Below are 22,619 nucleotides of genomic sequence, written 5' to 3'. Positions count from 1 at the left end.
CAGAACCTGGCTTCCTTCCCTCAATGACAGATCCCTCCCAGTCCCGCAGGCGTCGCCCACCTGGCTGCTCTCAGCCCCTTTCCCTCCCCCCGAGTTGCCTCTGTCCTGGGCCAGGCCCTTGCCCATCTTCTCAGGGCGGTGGCAGTAACGCAGCTGGCCCCCACCCCGTACTTGACGGCCACCCACCTCCCAAGTGACCCATCCCAGAGGAAACCCAGACCCTGCGCTCTGTCCCCTCCAGGAGAGATGCAGGTGCTGACCTTTCTGTCAGCCTTACCTCCTACAGTGGGGACAGTTGTGCCCCAAAGGTATATTGAAGCCCGCCCCCTCCCTCCCCTGCCTCCCCCCCCCCACCTGTGAACGTGTCCTTATTTGGACACAAGGTCTTTGCAGAAGTAAAGAAGAGATCATCCTGGGTCAGGATGGGCCCTAATGCCATGACCAGTGAGTGTCCTGGTAAGAAGAGGAAGTGTGACACAGAGACAGACGCATAGGGAGAAGGTCACATGACCTGAAGGCAGAGATCGGGGTGATGCGCCCACAAACCCACGGATGCCTGTAATTGACAACAGACCACCAGAAGCCAGGGGGAGGCATGGGACAGATTCTCCCCTAGAGCCTCCCAGATCAGCCCTGCCCACACCTTGGTATTGGACTTCTGCCCTCTAGAACTGAGAGAAAATTAATTTCTGTCCTTTCAAGGCAGCCAGTACGGCACTCTGTTACGGCAGCCCCAGGAACTAACCCACCTCCCGTCCCTGCCTGCTCCCTCTCTGTCCTCCCGGGAGCACCTGGACACGTACTCCCCGTGCTCCCCCTGGTCTCCCTCCCTGTGTTCTGGATGGATCATTCCATTGTCCTTGAGTCCAGCTCCCGAACCACCTCCTCCAGGAAGTCTCCCCTGCCTGGCCCCCCAGGCCGGGTTTGGCGCTCCATCTGCACCCCGCACAGCACGCTCCTTGCACAGACTAGAGCAGGCTATCTCAACAGGGGGCGATTCTGCCCCGACCCCCGGGGACACTTGGCGGTATGTGGAGGCATTTGTGGTTATTACATCGGGCACAGGGCTGCTATTGCATGCAGCGGTTAGAGGCCAGAGATGCTGCTAGACCTCCTGCAATGCACAGGACAGCCCGACCACCAAGAATGATCCATCCCCAGATGCCATCCCCAGTGCCCGGGCTGGGACTCTCTGATCTAGAGAACACTCACTTCTGCGAAGATGTATCGTATATTTCCCTGCTTGTCTACCCCAGTCCTGGTGGAGAGCGCCGTATCACCCACGGCTGTGGCCCAGCTCTGCCCGCCGCATCACCTCTCTTCTCATAACTGGGCTACAGGTCGTAACATCAGACAGCCTTGTTGGTATCCATGGGAGAAAGTAAGCGTTTAACCTCTTGGGTACAGTCCCTTCCATGTCGACGACTTTGATAGACCCAAGCATGTCTTTAAGGATGGGTCAACCACAAGGGTGACGCCCCTGGATGTGTGTGCAGTGAAAGGTTGTGTCCTGATGGGCAGAGAGTCACAGCTTCCTTCTGGGTGTCCCTAGGGGTTCACTCAGGCATCTTTCCAAAACACAGCATCACCTGCTGGTGCCCTGCCCGCCTCAGGTGGACGCACGCAGCCCACGATGCACTGTGAGAACATTTCTGCTCAGGAGAAACTGCAGTGCCTTTCTGCAGCAGACGGTATATCCACGTGTACATGTGCACAAAGCTTTCATCCTGGTCCCTGAATGGAGGATCCTGGCCTTTTCCACCTAAAACCAGCCAAGAGTGGCTCCATTCTGTCTACCTGGCAGTGCGGCCCCTCGTGCTCCTCACCACAAGTGCCCTGTCCCCAGCATCCTTTGTTCCTATGGAATGTTCTAGTGGTCTGTCTTGAAACTTGCTTTTCTAATAGCCTTTATGTGTGTGACTATGAATTAGTGCCCAATGTCAGAATTATAAAACAGACATTGTGTCCTCAAGGTGTAACTTCCAGAAAGATAAACTTAGCTTTTTGTTTCTGAGGTGAATATTTTGAGTTGACGATTTCTAGAATCTGCCTTACAGTCTTTTTTGTGATTTATATTATAAAAATAAGGCCTTTAATATATAGTAGAATCCTTACAACATTTTGTAACGAGGATATAGAAGTTTGATTTTTTTAATTGTAGTTGAGGTACAATATTATATGTTACGGGTGGTCATTATAGTGATTCACAATTTTAAAGGTTATACTCCATTTATAGTTATTATAAAATACTGGCTATATTCCCTGCATTGTACAATATATCCTTGTAGCTTATTTTATGCATAATAATTTGTGTCTCTTAAACCCCTACCCCTCTCTTGCCCTTCCCCCACACAGTGATAACCACTAGTTTGTTCTCTATATCTGTGTCTGTTCCTTTTTCGTTATATTCACTAGTTTGTTTTATTTTTTAGATCATACAGTGTTTATCTTTCTCAGTCTGACTTATTTCATTTATCACGATGCTCTCCAAGTACATCCACATTGCTGCAAATGGCAATATTTCATTCTTCTTTATGGCTGAGTAGTATTCCATTGTATAAATATACCACATCTTCTTTATCCATTCATCTGTTGATGGACACTTAGGTTGCTTCCATATCTTAGCAATTGTAAATAATGCTGCTATGAACATTTGGGGTGCATATATGTTTTTGAATTAAAGTTTTGGGGTTTTTTTCAGATATACACCCAGGAGTGGATTTGCTGGGTCGTATGGTAGTTCCATTTTTAGTTTTTTGTATCTCATGAAAGATCTTATCAACAAAATCTGGGGGACTTCCCTGGCAGTCCAGTGGTTAAGACTTCACCTTCCAATGCAAGGGGGTGTGGGTTCGATCCCTGGTCGGGAAGCCTAGATCCCACAAGCCTCGTGGCCAAAAAACCAAAACATAAAACAGAAGCAATATTGTAACAAATGCAATAAAGACTTTAAAAATTGTGCACATCAAAAAAAAAATATCTTAAAAAAAAAAAAAAAACAAGATCTGGAACTAAATTACAAATAATTAGAGTGGGGTGAGGGGATGGCGTTAAATAAGTTTGCTATAGGATGTCAAAATAATGGAAGCAAACAGAAGCATGAGCTTCTGCTTAAAACCCAAGGAGGGCACAGGGACCTGAATGCCCAGCAGAGGGATGGGACACAGGGAAGGTCTGAGCCTCTGTGTCTTTGGACACACTGATTGCCTGGGGGGAGCCCGCCAAGCCCCTCCCACCCCCACTAGCAAAGCCCTTTCCCTGGCAGGTTCTGTGCCTCCTGCGAGACAGGCCATGACGCATCTCTCCCTGGTCCTTCGACCTCAAGGGGCCTCCGGTCATCACCCGGTGGTCTGGAGGAGGCAGTTGTGCTTGGGGGGGATTAAGCTGATCAGTGGAAGCCCACTTTCCTGACCAGCCCTGATGATCAAGCCCAAGTAGAGCGTTGTCTGTGGGAGTTTAATGAGATACTACGTGTGAAAGTGGCCACACCACTGCAGCACTTCAGCAGACATGACCGGACGTGGACCAGATGCCATTGCACTTGTGGACAGAGGCCACGTGGGGATTCAGGGCGTTTCACGTCGGAACCTGACACCAGCACGTTAGCCGCTCAGTTGGCCTGACGGCCTGTCCCCACCGTGTCATTCTGCCCCCTCCCCTTCCTGCTCTTTCAACACCCTTTGCTTCTCCTTCCCCACCTTGGCTGGTGCTGGGTGGGACCCCTGACGGGCAGCAGGTCTCCCCCCTGTAAACTCACCATCCTCCTAATCGACGTAGGAGGCCTGGGGCTTCCCTCGGGAAGGTTACTCTTGGGTTCCAGTCACCACAAGGACCCTCACATCTCTCCCAACACTACAGTCACGCACACAAACACACACACACGTGTGCACATCCAAACGCACAAGTGAATGCTCATGTACATACAAACACACACATGCATATGCGCACTGGTATGTGCACACCTGAACATGCATGCACGCAATCACATACACACATACACACATTCTCAGACCCATGGTAAGGGCTGCAGAGTCACATCAATGCATTTCCACCCGCCACTGCTTCTCTTTGATGCTCCATTGGAGAGGTCCAGCAGGAGTCCCTCCCTCACTGGTCAGTGGCTTCAGAGTCGTTGTTGTGATTTGGGAAAGCGTTTCTGTGAAGTAGTCTCATCCGTTGTGGAGTTTTATCTGTCCTTCAGAACTTGTAAGTTGATCTACTTTGAACAGCAGACCTTAAAAGAGAGGCGAAATCACTGCTGTCTCTCCGAGCGGACCTCCTTTCAGAGATGCTTGTTCCGGTGCTTTCCTCAAGCCGAGCGTGTGACCCAGCTGAACTTCCCCTCCACAGGCAGCGTCCTGGAAGGGGTCCACACTGAGCACAGCACAGGCCTGAAACCGGCGTCGGAGGGGTAAGGGTGCGCGAGTGCTTTTACACTAAAAATTACACTTTCCAAGACTTTAAAAACAAGTAGCAGCAGCTCTATAATTCAGCCCAGGAAATGAGTGAGGAACATCAAAATTTTACATGAGGAGTCTGGAAATTCTAACTAGTTTTAAAGGAGCAGAAGCCTGTAATTCACGAGCAAGTGAAACACAAAAATGTCATGAAAGTATGTTTGCAAAGGAAAAAAATAGTGAGAAGGACAATCTAACCAAGTGACAAATAATGAATATGTTTATGTCAACAAGTTAAACTGACATTATCAAAAAGGCTGAGAAATTAGCCCTACAAATGCAAAGTACTGGATTTGCCTGAAGATTTTTGTGACCAAATAAGCCAAGTCATAATATCCGCACGAAAGACAGAGAATTTTGTGTGTTTTTTTTTCCAAGAGGGCAGAATGAAACTAACTTTGCCAAAGAATAAGGATGAGATCCTCTGTGATAGTTTCAAAAATAAAAATCCACATTTATTGTGTTCATCCTGTGCCTGGCACTGTGCCAAGCATCTTATACGTTTTAACATATTAAATCCCTATAAAAATTCAGTGTCATATAATATTGTGACTATGCTTATTTTACAGATGAGGAAGTTGAGATTCAGAGAGGTTAAGTAACTCACCCAGGGTCACACAGCCAGGAAGTGTTGGAGCAGGGATTTGAAGTCAGGTCTATTGAATTCTGTACACTCACCCAACACACAGACACACACACACACACACACACTGTGCCCTAGCTTCACCAAGTGTCTGCCCATCCTCCTCTGAATACAGCTGCATATTTCAACCACCACTTTTAGACCACTTATCTTCACCCACCATGACCTGATAAACATTTACTACCCGTATTCCAAGGTTCAGTTCAAGTGTCTTCAAATGTGGAAATCTTTCTGACCACACAGACAACAAACACTACCCCTTCTCTTTTCCTCTCCCACAAGGTAGAATCCATCCTCCCCTCTGAGCTGTAAGTTCCATGAGGACCAAACTCATTTCCAGTTTAGAAAGCCCTGCAGTCCCAGTAACCAGCACAGTTCCTAACCCGGGGAGGACTTGTAGCGGTGAATAGAGATGGACTATCTCCTCCTTGCTCTGGGCCGTCTTGATTCCATTCACCAATGGCTCTCATTCAGGAGTGATTTTGTCTCTGAGGGGACATTTGGCGATGTCTGGAGACAGTTTGGATGTCATAGCTCAGGAGGTGCTGCTAGCATCTAGTGGGCGGAGGCCACGGACACTGCTGAACATCCTGTGGTGCACAGAACACCCCACGACAAAGAATTATCCAGCCCACACTGTCAACAGTGCTGGGGCTGAGAAACCCCGACGTACCCCTGCTGTCTCAGCAGCGACAACACCCCAGATTCTCTCCCCGTAATGATTCTAAGGCCCTACAGGCAGGGGCCAGGATCACTTTGTCTTTCTAAACCCAGCACCCAACATAGTGAGTGAATGAATGAATAATTGAATGAATGAACAAGAGGTGAAGAAGTGACAGAGCCAGACTGAAATTCAATGTGCACATCAGGGTAATGAAAGCCACGTAAGACCAGGTGGCCTGTCCGAGGACCTGAGTCTGGGGTCGCTTGTTAGCTGTGTGGAAATGTTTTCATGTTGATCATTGTGATTGGCCCCCCAAAAAGCTATAAGCAAAAAAAAAAAGGTCAAACCAAAGCACCAACTAATGATTTTGTTTGACAGATGCAGCCCCAGAGAACTGTGTTATCATTAGAATTGCTTGGCATCAATATTACTGAGAGATTTTGAGATTTTTAAGGTTTGTTAGGTCAGAATCCTATGGTTGCACATAACCCTACATTTACAATCTGGAACAAGACAGATTGATTGTAATCAGGAGAGAGATTTTACTTTTCTAACCTCTTAATGCTTGCACAGAGCTATCACAGTGGGCTAAGTAAACTGTCACATCAGGTCCTTTGGCATTAAATACAAGTAGAGGTATTTTAGGGAAAACAAGAGTTATTTGAAGGAAAATCTCCAGAAAAGACTCTCTATTAGTTACATGGAAATAGATGAGAGAAATATCAATGTTAGGAAAATAAGAAAAACTGTTCTTAGTTGGTTGTATGCACCTTAAAATTCTCAAAATGTTTTCAAATTAATATCTTATCTGACATTCATAATGATGCTGTAAAGTGGGTTTTGTCCCTGATTTATAGAGGAAAATACAGAGGGTCAGAGGAGTTAGGCTGAAGGTTTCCCCAAAATCCAGACTCTAGGAGACTGTACCCTGGAAGGAAGAATGGGAGCTGCAACATCACTAATTATTAGAGAAAAGCAAATCAAAACTACAATGAGGCATCACCTCACACCAGTCAGAATTTCCATCATCAAAAAGTCTACAAATCATAAATGCTGGAGAGGGTGTGGAGAAAAGGAAACCCTCCTACACTGCTGGTGGGAATGTAAATTGGTACAGCCACTATGGAGAACAGTATGGAGGTTGCTTAAAAAGCTAAAAATAAAGCTACTGTATAATCCAGCAATCCCACTCCTGGGCATATATGCAGAGAAAACACCAATTCAAAAATGTACATGCACCCCAAAGTTCATAGCAGCACTATTTACAAAAACCAAAACATGGAAGCAACCTAAGTGTCCATCGACAGACAAATGTATAAAGAAGATGTGAGATAGATAGATAGATAGATAGATAGATAGATAGATAGATAGATATAGATATAGATATGCAATGGAGTATTACTCAGCCATAAAGAGAATGAAATATTGCCATTTGCAGCAACATGGATGGACCTAGAGATTATCATTCTAAGTGAAGTAAGTCAGACAGAGAAAGACAAATATCATCTGATATCACTTATATATGTGGAATCTAAAAAAATGATACAAATGAACTTACTTCCAAAACAGAAACAGACACACAGACATAGAAAACAAACTTATGGTTACCAAAGGGGAAAGGCGGGGGAGGGATAAATAAAGAGTATGGGATTAACAAATACACACTACTATATATAAAATAGATAATCAACAAAGACCTACTGTACAGCACAGGGAACTATATTCAGTATCTTGTAATAACCTATAATGGAAAAGAATATATATATAATACACATATTCTGGGAATATATATATATATGTATATAACTGAACCACTTTGCTGTACACCTGAAACTAACACAACATTGTAAATCAACTATACTTCAATTAAAAAAATAAAGAAGTTCCCTGGTGACCTAGTGGTTAGGATTTGGCACTTTCACTGCCGAGGCCAGGGTTCAGTCCCTGGTCAGGGAACTGAGATCCCGCAAGCTGCATGGCGTGGCCAAAAAAAACAAAAAAGAATGGGAGTTGGTTCAACGTGAGAATGGCCCTGGCCCATCAGAGGCCCGGGGTGGACAGAGTGACCCTCTCCTTCTTGGTGCAGTGGGCACCTCAAGGGCATTTCAGCAAGAATAGCTCAGCCACCCCGGTTTTCGAGCCCAGTGTGTCGCTGGGTGATGCTTAAACAGCCCATCAGAGGAGGACAGGTGATCTATGGAAAGATATTTGTTAGCTGCAAACTAGGGTGTAAGACAGGGGGCGAGAGGGGAGTGCTTTGTGGCCAGCTGAGTGCAGTGAAGATGTTAAGACCTCCGAGTGCCACACACGGTCTCTTGTCTCCCGGCTGCTGAATTGACCGAGTGCTGGTGCTTTATGTTCATAATTCTTCTCGGGAAGAAGAGGCAACAAAGACTGGTCTGTTCATTTGGGGGTTTATCTGTTGTCTTTTGTAACAATTGACACTTTCACAAAGAATTAGCGAAGTATATGTTCATGCCAAGAGCGTTGGAATATTCCAAGATTATTGTGAGCTTGTATTTGGCTGGCTGCTTTTAGTTCAGAATTCTCAAGTCATACCATAAATTTTCAGTATTATAGAAAAGAATGATAGAGATGGTTAGAATTTGCATTTTATACAGAACAATAGCCCTTGATACTTGCTCCCACTTATGTAAAAGCGGATGCCGACATTCCTGCAAAGATGCATTTGCCGATGTTTAATGAAATAACGTTGGACTTTGATCTTGACCCACATGATGATGATTATAAATGCATTAGCTTTTCATAGTCTCTTTTTATAAGTGTAACTACACCACATAAGCAAAGCAGGAGAGACAGGGGGAAGTTTCTGTAAGTCAATAAATGATGGTTTCCTGTCTTCTTTTCCAGTTTTCCTTCACCCTTTAGCAGCGCATTTCTTGTGCACCAAGCAGCTAATTAGAAGAGGTGGTCTTGCCCTTGATTGGCGGATGGAAAAGCTCAGCCACAGGGATGTCCAGAGCAGCCAGAGCAAAGCAGTAGCTCTGGGTTTCTGAGCCACCCCACCCCCCACCCCACCAACTGGGCTTTGCTCTGAGTCTCCACTGTTGAAAAGACAAATGTTAAAAAGGAACCATAAGCTCTGAATTTAGATATGTGAAACAGCCTCCCATTCCCAGTTGGTAGGGATCCGGTGCCATTTTCCCCATGAATGAAGACGTCTTCCCAGGGGAGTTATGGGTGGGTTATCAGAGAGACCTAAGATGGGAGGACCTTGGTCCCCAAGCCACACACACCTGGATGGCTGCTGCCCTCAGTTCCTGTGCAAGGGAACAGGTATGCGGTGTAGCCCAGCCAGGCCCTGGGGGTGAGGTCCAGGTCCCGTTCAGGTCCCCTTACACAGATGGCACATGCCCGCAGTGTGCTGCAACAAAAATATTACATGCCGAGGGCCTGTCCGGAGAGCATTGTTAGTGAAAGTTCATAAGCAACAGGAGACTGCTGAGAACGGTGTGCACGCATTTGCTAGTGGGTGAAACTCAGGGTGTTTCCATCCCACCCACAAAACACGTGCGTGGGATGCTCGGGAAGACAAGCAGATCTTCCAGGACGGGCGAAGGGGAGTGAAGTGCGAGGAATTGTAGCTGAGAGGCTAAGAGAGCGTGTCCGTTGATGGGCCGCGAGGGGGCGTAGTGGGGAGGGGCTGAGCCGGGAGCAGTGAGAGTGGTGCCGACTCATCTGATGGAGGGTCCAGCCCCGCCCACCTCGTCGTGGTCCTCTGTCTGCCCATTCCCTCTGAGGCCAAGTGAGCCTCATTCCCCAGGGCTCCCTGGAGGGGTGGTGATGGCCTGAGACACGGCCACCTCGGCAGTGTCTGCTGGTCCCTTCTCGCTCATGGTCTAGAGCCTGCGTCCATCCTGAGCTGAAGCGACCCTCTGGTCACTGCAGACCCAAAGGCTCCGTCCTTCAGACCAGAACACCCCTGGTCACTGCGAGGGGCGTGGACCTCTCCCGGCACCAGCCCCCCACCACCGGCGATCATGTGAGGAAGCACTGGCCTCCCCTGGACCCCTCGCTGGGGACTCGAGGACAGGCTTCCGCCTCCGTGTAAATGGCCCTACCATCTTCTCAGGAACTGGTTCCCTCATGGCATGAATTACAAGAAAGTCACTCATCGCTGCTGAGCTTGAACATAAAAAGTTGGAGTTTTAAAGTGTGTGCATGAATCTATAAATATACACATCTATACATAAACATGTGTCTCTAAGTTATCATTAAAGGCATTCTGTGGTGGGAGGGAAGGGAAGTTAGAACATCATTTTGCCTCCGGGATGACGGGCTCCGTTTTGCATCGATGCTCCTTTGATAAAGCTGGTCCTCCCAGCTTGGGCGCGGGACCTGGAGCAGTGGCCACCTTCCAGCATCCTGGGATTAGCTCGTTCTGAGCACGCCAGCAGCCCGCATGTCTCTCTCTCCCCAAAAAGCTTGCCCGCCACTGGACTCCTCCATCCATTTGGTAACAAAGCTGTGAAGTTCCGTATCTCTCCTTTCATCACACTGGTTCAGACATCAGAAATCCCCGCCACTTTGTGTGTTCTTAACGCGGGCGGGAATCGGGATTGCTGACGGGTTCTAACCCGGTTTATCTTTTCCTCTCACTCAGGGGCGGATCTGTAGAAAAGCGGGCAAATCAAAAAAGTCCTTCAGTCGCAAGGAAGCCGAAGCTACCTTTAAGAGTTTGGTGAAGACTCATGAAAAATACGGCTGGGTCACCCCGCCCGTCTCTGATGGCTGATGTTTGCAACGTGCATTAGACGCTTAAGCCGCCTCTGCACACACACGGATACCCGACATCTCCTCCTCCACGCTGAGCATCCTTCATCCTTTTTCACTCCAGCCGGAACTGAATCCTGAATGCCAAGGAGACGTTTAAGTTATTTATGACCAGATGTGTTTACAGAGAGAAAGAGGGAGCCAACGCTCTTCGGGATTAGGTTTCGATTATAAATGAATGATCATCTCTAAGTCACTTTAGAACAAGCGTCAAGATGGTGACATTCCCCAGCCCGCCTGCCCCTCCGCCCGCCCCATCACTTTGGCCCTTAGCTTCTTCCCATGACAGCACCTCCGAAGAGCAGGCAGGAGACTCAGTGCCCCACGCTCGACCCGTTTACATGTAAAAGGTGCCATTCGTAGGTAACAGGGACGCCCTGCATCACCAGTACCTGTTTGCTGTGCTCTGTATCTCTGTTTCTCTCCCTGGCAGGTCAACATAACTTGAAGACCTGTCTTCCTGTGGCCCCATGTCATGACATGTAGACCTCATTTGTGCTATGACCTTTGGCTCATGAAAACAAAAATTTAACATCACCAGGTTCTAGTGATTTAAAACAACAACTGCCCACTTGGTTAAACCGTGCTCCCAATGCTGATTTTGCAGTGTGTGTGTGTGTGTGTGTGTGTGTGTGTGTGTGTGTTGTCCACAGCTCAGCCCGTGCCCGTGGGTGAAGCCGGGTGTGCTGTGGCCATGATGGGGCACACACGGTGCAGACGCCAGGGGCGCCCTCCCTGGGTCTCAGAGCAACGGTGGTGAGATGCGGACAGTCTCTGCTGATATCCTGAGATGCTCCTACGACATTTGTGTTCCTGTCTTCTCTCTGCTGGTCAACCCACCACCAAAAGCAAAAGACAATGTCCCATTCACTGAAGTCACCTTACTCATTTTCTTCTGTGTGCTCGTGACAGGGAATGCCAGAACTGCCAAAGGAGACCCAGTGACCGTACGATGATTTGCATGGCCCAGTAGTCACTTGTGTGTCCCCGAGGCTGGGATGCGTGAGCACCCTTGCTAGGATATAAACTTCTGTTATTGAACTCCCCACAATTTCATTTTTCTCTTCTGTTAAGTTACTTAGAACTTTCTAAGAAACACCATGAAATGAGGAAACACTGTTTATAATAATATGCGGAAAGAGGTTAAAATGTTCATTCCAAGTGGAAAAATCTTATTGGACACATTTTAAATAAAATCATGCATACCTGAATCCAGTCACTGTGGACTATCCTTCCATTTAAAATATTTAATCTATTTTCAAAATTTAATATTTCAAATACTACAGATACCATAACAGCATTCTGCAACAAGGTGCAGGAAAAGAGTCTTAGGAACCCATGGTCTTTGCAAAAATCCAGTGGATTAAAATCTCCCCCAGAAGCAACCAGAGAGACAATTAGAAACTAACTGGAAGCATTAAGGGAATGATTTGGCCAAACTCGGATGTTGCCAATTGTATTTTGCCACTATGAAGGAAGGGGAATTTTCTTTGCTGATTATATTAAATTCTTCAGGCAGTTTTGGGTATTCAGAGACCTGTTCACTCACCCAGGTGATCAGAGATCTGAGACACCACGCCTCAAAGGACGGGGGTCAGCTCCTTCCAGCAGGTTTGGTCATTCCCCTAAATCTACCCTTTATTGCTACTTTTATTTTTTTTTTACAACGTTCTGATGTGCCCCAGATACACATGCAGTTCTGTGCATGCAGCCAAAATGCTTGACCTCCTGCTCAAGTTCCCTGTGAGTAATAATAGTCATGAAATTTGATGACAATGAACTTAAATTGTCCATTCACCTGATCCTCCACAGCGGAATTCTCCATCCTGGAAACCTGACGTTTAACCCACGGTCTTTGGGCCCCTGGGCTCCTGGTTGTAATGGAATTACACGGTGGATGTTGAAGATCTAGGGCAGAAACACCGGCTAGGCAGAGCACCTGAGTTTCTTTCTTTCCAGATAGTTTCCTCTTCCAAATTTTAAAATAAAAACAACTTTCTTTTAGGAATGTATGTATATATTTGGACATATGTCTATATATCCAAAGCTGGGTCACTTCAGTGCTGCTTATTAGCTGATTGAAGAGCTTGGCCAAGAGTTGGTTCAGGTGTAGCCAGGAGGTGACTTATAACCTAAAGGTGGGAGAGATTACTGACAACAGCAAGGGGGAGGGAGACCTTTGGTTCAATTCCAACCTCTCTGTACACCCTAAACTTGACTTTTTTTCCATGGCATTTCCAATAGGTTTTTTAGAAACTGGAAGTTATAGAAAAAATACTCTTTAGTAAAAGAAATATTATTTTTCACTGAAATTGGTAAGACTTTCTTATTTTAAAAGCAGCAGAGAATAATTTAAAATTCAACTACTGCTTTGACTCTTAGTCTGAAGCAAGAACTCCCTTTCTGGGGGCTGGAGAAAAACATGGCAGTGTTGGCCAAACAGCAGAGCCCTCTGGCCATGGAAGTTTCCTGATGACCCCGCATGTGGGTCCTGCTGGGCTCACATTCCCACACAGGCCAAGAAATCCATCCCTCTCCAGGCCAACAGCAGGGGAGTAATTGGACGGGCCTGCAGATGTCCACGGCCCACCAGCTCCACACGCCCGCTTATGGACAGGAACTTGAATCCAGCCAGTGGCCACAGAACCAAGGGAAGGGAAAAGTACAGACTCACAGGTGCCTCCTTTCCATTCAGCAGTTTTCCTGGACTGACTGCCCTTGCTCCTGGGTGTGCCCTCCACAGCGGGCCAAAGGCTGTGCGTGGGACTGCACGTGGCTCATCGGCTCCATAAAGATCAAGAATTACTTCTGCTTAGGAAGTTCTCCGTGAGCAGTAAGGTTCCACACTCACACACACATGCACACACACACACAGTCCCTGGAAGACTCACAATATCTAAAATTCATTACTCAAAACCAAATTAGGCCTCAATTTTTCAGCCCCCAAATTTACTCCATTTTTCACAATTCAGCCTTATCTCATGAGAGGAAAATCCGTGGCCTCGTGAGAAGGACCCGGTATAGAAGGACAAATGCCCACAGTGTCTGTGTGATACTGGCAAGTCACATCACCTGCTTGAGCCTCAGTTTCCTCGGCCGTAAACTCCTACCAGGTTGGCGTGAGAATTGACTTAAACAATGAGGGAAAGTGCTTGTGAACCAAAAATTGTCATATGAACTTTATGTGTCATTTTTATAGTATGGGGAAATTATAATAACAACAGGATTTCACTAGAACATACTTGGATAAAGACTCAGATTGAGCAATTACAATGGTTCAAATACAATTATCTTATAACCCTACACTGGCTTTCTGTCCCCAATCCCTTACTTTGAGTCAATCAACCAAACTTAGTGAGCATCTCTCTACCCACTCAGATACAGGTAATGTAGAAGTTAAAGACATGGCTCCTTCCTGGAGAAACTCATAAGACAAGAATAACACACAGACAGCTCAATGCTAAATTGCGTTGCAGCAGTTGTCGACATGGTGCAAGGCCAGAGGCTCCCTGACTGATAACCAGGGAAGATTTCAGAGTGAGTCAGGTTTGAGCTATGGCTGGGGGAGTGGGAAGGACAGGGGTCGGACACGGTCTCCATCCACACTGGCCCTGGAGGGGGGAACTGGGCAGCCACTTGTCACTTCTCCCATGCAGGGACCCTGTCTGCAGATCTGATTTCAGGAGGCAGGACAGAGTCCAACCGCACAGCCTAACATGGCTTGTGGGGCTGGCGCCTTCCCTAAGAATTGGATTTTCCGTGTTTTATCTGAACCCTCCTAAGAGCATGCAGAATTTTCATGGAATTTTCTTTCTAGAGAAGCAGGGCTGCTTCCCAACTGCAGTGAGGGCAGACCCATTGAATCTAGGAGACATTTAGTCTAACTTCATACACCCTACAGTAGAGGCCATAAACCCAGAGAGGTTAAGTGGCTTTTCCAAAGTCAACTGGAGAGGTGAAGATAAGCCCACTGTCTGGGTGGTGCTTTCTAGTCCTCCTTGATGCTTCCTATGGACCATTAGGCAATTCACATGGACCACAGCCAAGAGCACACCTTTTAGCCCCCTGTTGGGTCAGAAGAGCCACAGGTCTTCCAATCTGGCTGGGAATCACCCAAAGTCATCCACTCTGCGTTGAAAGCAACTTGGTGCAAAGGGCAGTTTCCACTCCCTACTGTTTTGGGAAGCCATGGCAAGGGGCTTAGAGCTCAGTCCATGTGGCCACGATCAATACTTTTTTTTCCCTCCAAAGACATTAAAATAATGTACAGCTTCATTCCTTAACTTTATGCTATGATGCTATGTTCTATCTTATCTGTCTGATTTTTGCAGCCTCCAGTTTACATAGTATTGAATATCACTCAATGCCAGGGCCCATCTGACCTGCAGTATGTGACCAACGAACTGGGAGAGCCAAACACTGTTGTCATAGGTAAGGAAATAAGCAATGCTAGCTCTGTTCCAGAAGAAACACAGGAGCAAAGTGTGCTGGCCAAAGAGACATAATCAAGGCAGAGTATTTGAAAAAAGTGTAGATCCAAAAGTAAGCCAGATTTTATCACAAGGTCATAATAGTGCTAAACAAATAGTAGAGTGGACCTTGAGGAGTCTGGTTCCAAGGTCATCCTCTTGGGTCATGAAGGCAGTATGTGGTGAGAAAATAAATACCTGTACTCCTTCTCACTGCAGATTCACCCTGTTTGTCCTGCAGAGTTAAAACAAGGAGGTGCTTCCCCATTTCTTCTATGGGAGGTAAATTGGCTGTCCTGCTTTGTAGACATGCAATCACTTTGTATCTCTAGATCTTGGGCAATCACTTGTGATGACACTAACTGAGCTAAAATAGAACCGTTGTAAACTGCTATGCTTGGTTTCACTTCCTGCTTGTCTCTTTTACCGAAGTGATTTTTTTCATGAACGTTGTCGCCATTTTGACCATGGTAGGATGCTAATCTACATGCCGTAGGCTACTGGAAACTTTCAAACTATCACCACAGTTGTCCTAGTCTGTGATGCTCAAAAGGGTGGGTGGAATTGCATGTGCCGTAAAATAAATAGGAAAGAAATATTGACTATTGAAAGGAGGTGAATGCACGGGTCAAATAATCTAGAGGCATTGTCCTCGTGGGGAAAACAATGGTGCTGAAAAGACTTTAAAACCAATAAATGTCTTTCCACGGAATGTTTGTTGTGTTCTTGCATAGTCTGTGTTCAGGATTTGTCGGAATTTCTCTGGGTTTCCATATGTGTTATCCTCTGTGGTCCATTGTGGGCAGCTCTCTGTCACGTGGTCCCCTCTGATTTGCTTTGATTTATTTGTGGTTTGCCCAATGAAAACTTTGAAGCATGTCACAGGTATTCTCTATAAAATTCAATGAAGGGCTTCCCTGGTGGCGCAGTGGTTGAGAATCTGCCGGCTAATGCAGGGGACACAGGTTCGAGCCCTGGTCTGGGAAGATCCCACATGCCGCGGAGCAACTAGGCCCGTGAGCCACAACTACTGAGCCTGCGCGTCTAGAGCCTGTGCTCCGCAACAAGAGAGGCCACGATAGTGAGAGGGCCGCCCACCGCCATGAAGAGTGGCCCCCGCTTGCCGCAACTAGAGAAAGCCCTAGCACAGAAACAAAGACCCAACATAGCAATCAATCAATCAATCAATCAATCTTTTAAAAAAAAAAAGTCAATGAAATGTAATTGAACCAAATCTAATTAAGCATTCGTGTGATTTAGAAGATTTCTCCTTCAGCTGCCATATGCATTACAAAGATTTGTAAACATGTTTGCTGATGATTCCCATTAAAGTTTCTCAACATAATTGAAATTGTGTGCTTAGCACAACACTGTAGCCTAAACTAATACTGAATTACAGAGATACTTCTCTGGAAAACTCTTATAGAGTAGTAATTCTAGGAAGCAACAATTTTCACATAACCTAAGTTCAATTTATTTAAAAGATACTTCAGCCAACTTTTCACACTAGTTGGCTTTCAGTTTTTATTTTATACTGTTTATCAGAGAAACTTCTCAGCCCTGTGTCAATATTTGGAACTGTTTTCCAATCAAGAGCATACTTTTCTTCTAAAATCTGAAAATATGACTATTTTGGTGTTGAATAGGCACGGGCTCTGGAATCAAACAGCCTTGAATCCCGTCTGCCTCTCATCACGTGTAGATAAGGAACTTGGCCACTCAGACACTGTTTCCACTTTCTAAACTAAAATTATGAAGCTACTCTTTACAGCTGAGGCTGCTGTGATGAGACAAGCAGCAAGTCTTGAAGCCCTGTGCCTGGCAGGTAACTGACACTCAATACATTCTTTTGGAAACAACAAAGAGATTGATCTGGTACGGTCAAGCTGACAGCTTGAGTTGGCTGTTAGGATCTACTTTAAGTTGTTCACTTCATCCCAAGTGAATGTGCACCCTTTCCTTTGGGCAAAGGCATGGAAGGTCCTCCATCAATTGGGCACTGGCTCTGCCTTTCTCTTGGCGACGGAGATGGACGTGTGTCCAGTCACACTCTTCCCTGAAGCGTATCCAACCCCAGCTGGCGGGGGAGCTGACTGGGGTGGCCCGGGTAACCTGTGTCCAGGGACACGGTTTCCTTAAGGCAAAAGTTAAAGACCCAGAAGGATTGCAACTGACCCATCACCCTAAGACGTCAAGGTGTGGTCTGTGTCCGTAGGATAGGGGCTGGTCAAAACTACATAAAATGCGTGCTCTTGACCTCTGCTATGTTTGTCACTTAGGTGTTTGTCTTGAGTTCTATTTCCATGCTAGAATAACTGTTACATGTTAATGGAAACAAGTTACTTTTACTTAAACACAAGGATAAGGTAGCGATATTGAAGTAGATGTGTACACAATCTGTTGGCAAAAATGAAGTTTAAATCAATCGTGTTTAGTCTGGTCAGCCTTCAGGTGTAGGGATTGTGTATAATCTTGCAAGGACTGGTCCTTATAGAAGCAACAGGGTCAGAATATGGTGAGTTTTGAAAGCAAAACTTTTTTGTTTAAACTTATCCCATAGCATTTTTTAAAATATTTTTTGAGTCATGAAAAGTTTCTTTAATAAATAATTTTGAAGGTTAAATCCAATCAAATAATTCTAAACAACATGAATAAACTTTCCCATGGGAAACTATTCCTTTTTTTTTTCCTTCCTCTTCTTCTACATTTGCAAAGTTTTTAATTTCTTAAAGACCTTTTAGAACTATCTTCTCATATCATCACCTTAGGCAACACTTTGAGGTAGATTTATAGGCAGTACTATGCCAGGCTTACAGATAGGAAGCAGGGGTGAAAAGCTTAATGATTTTTCTAGTCTGATTTTACTTAAACGTGGTCAATTACTTTCCTGTGTCACTTAAACATTACATTAAGTTAATCCTAAAGCAACTCTTAAATCTCTAATTTCAAAGGATATTTCTAGCTACAACTTTCCAAAGTTTACTGCTTTTAAATGATACAGATCATTTTGCATTAGAGAGTACTTATTTTTACCAAATTCTGTGTCTACACACACACACACACATGCACCTGATTTATGTAATCTTATTCTCATTGTTTCACAGGTTTTCTTCTTCCTTTACTCTAGTTTCTCCATTTTATGATGTTGCTTTTCCATAAAACATGTTAATTTCTGAAACAGTACACAATTCCATGCCACGCCAGTTTCTCCATTTTATGGTGTCGCTTTTCCATAAAACATGTTAATTTCTGAAACAGTACACGATTCCATGCCCCGCCACCTCCTCTCTTCCACAATCTGGAGCCTCTGGGGGTCTCCGTTCTCACCTGCCGGGGGGGCTTGTGTCCTCTGTCGGCTGTCCTCAGAGACCTGGACTTCGTGGCATCCAGGGTCCAACTTTCCCACATTCAAATCGTGGGAAAAGAAACTGTTTTTAGTAAATGATAGCTTGGCGCTTGCTCATATTTACTCTAGAAAGTTAGTGTTGGAAATAAAAGCAAAGGCTCTGAATTCTAATCTTCATGCCAATCATTTATTTAATAAATGAACTGGAAAGGACCTCAGCGGTCACTGGGAATGATTCCGGCATTTAATTTGGTTCAGTCGGCCCTAGGCTGAGTCCTCAGCTCAGAGCCCGTTCAAACACTTCCCTCCGATCACATAGGGGGTTTTAAAACTAGCCTGTCCCAATGACTTCAACTAGTGAAAGGACTCTTTACAACAAAAGAAGTGTAACCTAGGGACCTCACTTTTCAGAAGGGTGTTTTTAAGGCACAGGAAGTTAAATTCAGAGCATCGTGAAGGTCCTTATCCAACACATCGTGAAGCTGGGACCAGAGATGAGGGCCTTGCTATTCCGATCATATTGTCTTAGATGTGCAAAATATATCTACACTCGCACGTATGTGTGATGCATCTAAGAACTAGGCATTGTCTTGGAACATAAAAAATATATATATGCTTATAGACATATAATATATATATATATATAAAAACATACGTAGTGGTGAGTTGAATAGTGGTCCCCCAAAAGATATGCCCAAGCCTTAACCCCCAGGACCTGTGAATGCAACCTTATCTGAAGTCTTTGCAGATGTAATTAAGTTGAGGATCTCAGGATGAGATCACCTTGGATTTAGGCTGGACCCTAAAGTCAATGGCAGGTGTCCTTATAAGAGAAAGGCAGAGGGAGATTTGAGAAACTGAGACACGGGGCGGGGAGGGGGGCGGGGTGATGTGAAGACGGAGGCTACGATTGAAATGATGAGTCTACCGCCCAAGTAATGCCAAGCGTGCCCGGCAGCACCAGAGGCCAGGAGGGAGGCGGAGGGATTCTCCCTCACAGCCTCCAGGAGGAACCAAACCCACGTTTGGACTTCATGGGTTGGCAGATTATTAGATGCTGTCCTACTAAAAGCCGTCCCCTTGAGCTTCTCTCTTTAAATCTCCGAAAATGTAAGTGCCAAGACGTTCACAACATTGGCACTCTCTTCCCTCGGGGACAAAGATCACAGTGGTGTGATGGTGTCGGGGTGGCAGGTATGGAAGGAAGCAAGCGGGAAAGAAACAGAAAGCTTGCGAAGAGCAGACCCAGGAAAGAAGACGCTCCAGGTGCGTCAGCCACCCATGAAGGTGACCCCCCAGTGAGTCGCACTCTTGTACAATCCCCCCCCCCACGGTGGAGGTGGGGCAGACCGACAGAACATGGCAGAGGTGACAGGGTACAGCCCCTGATTACGTTCCGTTTCCTGGCAAGAATGAAGCAGTGGAGTCTAGTCTTTACCTGAAAGCAGAGATTCTCCTGCTGGCCCTGAAAAAGTCCACTGCCAAGTTGTGAGGGTGCCTCGTGGCGGGAGACTGCAGGGGCCTCTAGGAGCTGGAAGTGGCCCCCAGCTGACACCTACAAGAAACAAGAGGCCCAGTCCTACAGCTGCAAGGCCTGGGCTTGGGGGAAGACCCCCAGCTCCAGAAAGGAACACGGCCTGGCTGACCCCTGATTGCAAACTGGCGAGACGCCGGGCACAGGATCAAGCCCAGCTCTGCCTGGATCCCGCACCACCGCACAACGTTGAGACGACAGACGTATGTTATTTTAACGGCGAACACCTACAATAAAAACAGCAATAAAAAGTTAATATACCAGGCGAACCTCACGTTTTTGTCCTCCTCTTCCCCGATTGAGAGACGTTGAACTCTGTGGTGAAGGGAAGGTTCTGGTAGAGGACAGCGGGCCTGCACTTGCCCAGATGTTAAGTGATGCTTTCTTTGGGGCCCTTGGGCATCGCCGTCGTTTCCTGGGGCTGCCATAACAGATCACCACAAAGTAGATGGATTAAAACAGCAGAAGTGTATTCTCTAATAGCTCTAGAGGCCAGAAGTCCAAGATCATGGTGCTGGCAGGACCACGCTCCCTCGGAAGGCTCTGGGGAGGCTCCTTCTTGCCTCTTCCAGCTTCTGGTGGCTCCTGGCGTTCCCTGGCTTGTGGCTGCATTTTGCCAATCTCTGCCCCTATCTGTGCCAGATTCCACTCTGCCTTTTCTTATCTGGGCACTAGTCATTGGATTTGGGGCACACCCAGATAATCCAGGATGATCTCCTCACCTCAAGAACCTTAATTTAATTACACCTGCAAAGACACTTTTCCCAAATAAGGTACCAGGGGTTAGGACACGGACCTACCTTTCGGGGAGCTGCCAGTCAACGCGCTCCAGGCTTCCCTGCCCATGATGTTGAAATTCACACGCACGCCATATCCCAGCTCTGTCTGCCCTTGACTCTGGGGCACAGCCTCCCTCCTCTGAGTCTGCGGATCACCCTCTCCCGAGAGCACCGTCCTGCCTGCTCCTCCATCAGCCCACACGCCACTGGAAGCTGGAGCTCTCGGGTCCCTCTTCTCAGCATCCTGGGCCTGGGGAGGGGGAGGGGACGGGGGCAGAGCTGGCAGGCCAGGTCACCCAAGGCCCTGCAGCGGGAGGGACAGGGGGTCCGCTGCCTCTCCAAGTGAGACTCTGGGGAGAAAGCAAGAGGAAGGCCGCCATGGTTCCGCTTGGTCTGCGGATCCACAGAGGACAACTCTGGGTCAGCACATCTCATTAGGAAACCCCGTGCTGACTCCTCTGGGAGAGGCAATCACAGCTTGCAAACTGCACCTTTCCCCTTGAACTGGATTTTCCTCTCTCAAATCAGCGCTGAATAACGAACACCTGCGGGGAACTGTGCGCTGAGTCACCAGCTGACACACCCATCCTGCCATTCGGTCCTGCAGACGCCTCCCCGCAGTCTTGACTCATCGCCCTCCGCCCTCCCGGCTGAGAACTGACGGACGTCTTCCGGGACCACAGAGCATGAGAAAGAGAAAGGGAAGACTGGTCTTGGGATAAAAAGGCAAATCTTCTCCAGGAAGGGAAACCCCCAGCCCTGTAAATTCATCACCAACAACTGTGAAGAGACACCACCACCCTCTGGGAAGCAGCTCTGCCTGGAGCCGACAGAGGAAGCCCCCCGCCCTTCCCTCAGCTTCTCCTGGTCACCTTGGGCACCCCCTCCGCTCTCTCCATTGGCTGGAGGTTCAGACTTCTCCCGAACGAGTCTGTATGGGAGTTACCCCCAGCGCTACATTTCCCCGTGTTGGTTGTTCCTGTAGCCTGAGCCGCAACGGTTCAGCCCCAATTCTGCTGCGTCTGACTGGTGCAGAGCAGAGGCTGTAAGGTCTGCTGGTGGGTTAACTAGAAAGAGAGAGTGTTTTAATTAGAGGAAGATGGGGAACAGAGACTAGATGCTCAGCGTCACCCCCTTTTACGGGCTGGCAGCTTCTGAACGGCATGTTCAAACGGGTGGGGGGTTCCGCGCAATGTAATTCCTCTCCCTTCCAGAGCTCCTCCAGGCTGGGACTGAGTGAGACACCAAGCGGTGTGCAAAATAATCAATCTGCACTCAGACGAGATTCTCTACGGGAATTAGTTGGACCTGATTCTGACGGTTTCCACTGGAACCGATGGTCCTGGAGACCAGGGCCCCTCAGAGCCCCGGGGTCTGAGGGGCGAGTTTGCTGCAAAGGATTCGGGGGTTGGCTGGTGAGATGAGCCTGCAGGAGGACTTGTCCCTTCCGATTCCAAGCCTGAAACAGAAGACTGGCATTTCTCAACCACAAATAGGACACCCACCAGCAACCCAGGCAGGACCTGCACAGAAATATCCGTCTGGGGTTCACCCTATAATTTACTTTCTCTGTCATGGGGAGAACTATATTTTTTTCTTGCAAGAACTTCCTTCCCTTCCCCATAATTCTGAATGTTGGACGGAACTAGGAGATGCACCAATAAAAGATTCCTGTCCTGCCCCAGTGCCTGGCCAGGATCCACGTTTCAGTGGGCCCAGCGGGGCCATCAGAACAAAGAGGCCTCGGCGGGCTGAGGGCTGGGGGGTGGCCTGCTTGGGCCCAGAAGGCATAGAATTCACACAGATTGGTCCAAACTGCCCACTCGAGCTTCCTAAGCTTCCTTCTATTTGTGTGGGTTCTTTTTTTATCATTTTTTTTTCCATCTTGGTAGGGAGGGAAAGCCATATATTTCCTATAATCTGTACTTAGAAA

The 22,619-nt window shown here is 47.0% G+C and overlaps 1 protein-coding gene across 4 annotated transcripts in view; it reads left to right on the top strand.

The window, feature by feature from the left end:
- The window catches only part of UBE2QL1 (ubiquitin conjugating enzyme E2 QL1), a 45,088-nt gene extending 33,319 nt beyond the window's left edge, over positions 1-11,769 (top strand). The window contains exon 3 of one of the 4 annotated variants that reach the window (XR_014261730.1): positions 10,389-10,527. Coding sequence is in view for 3 of the 4 variants with exons in the window: in XM_082454388.1 (XP_082310514.1) it covers positions 10,389-10,520 (132 nt within the window). In the remaining variant the exon portion in view is untranslated. The other 3 variants (XM_082454388.1, XM_082454394.1, XM_082454391.1) reach the window with 3 other exon arrangements.
- The last annotated feature ends 10,850 nt before the right edge of the window (positions 11,770-22,619 follow it).

The sequence above is a fragment of the Balaenoptera physalus genome (assembly GCF_965194825.1).
Source record: "Balaenoptera physalus genome assembly, chromosome: 3".
Taxonomy (NCBI): domain Eukaryota; kingdom Metazoa; phylum Chordata; class Mammalia; order Artiodactyla; family Balaenopteridae; genus Balaenoptera; species Balaenoptera physalus.
The sequence above is the reverse complement of the archived record's forward strand: the minus strand, read 5'-3'. Positions and strand labels throughout refer to the sequence as shown.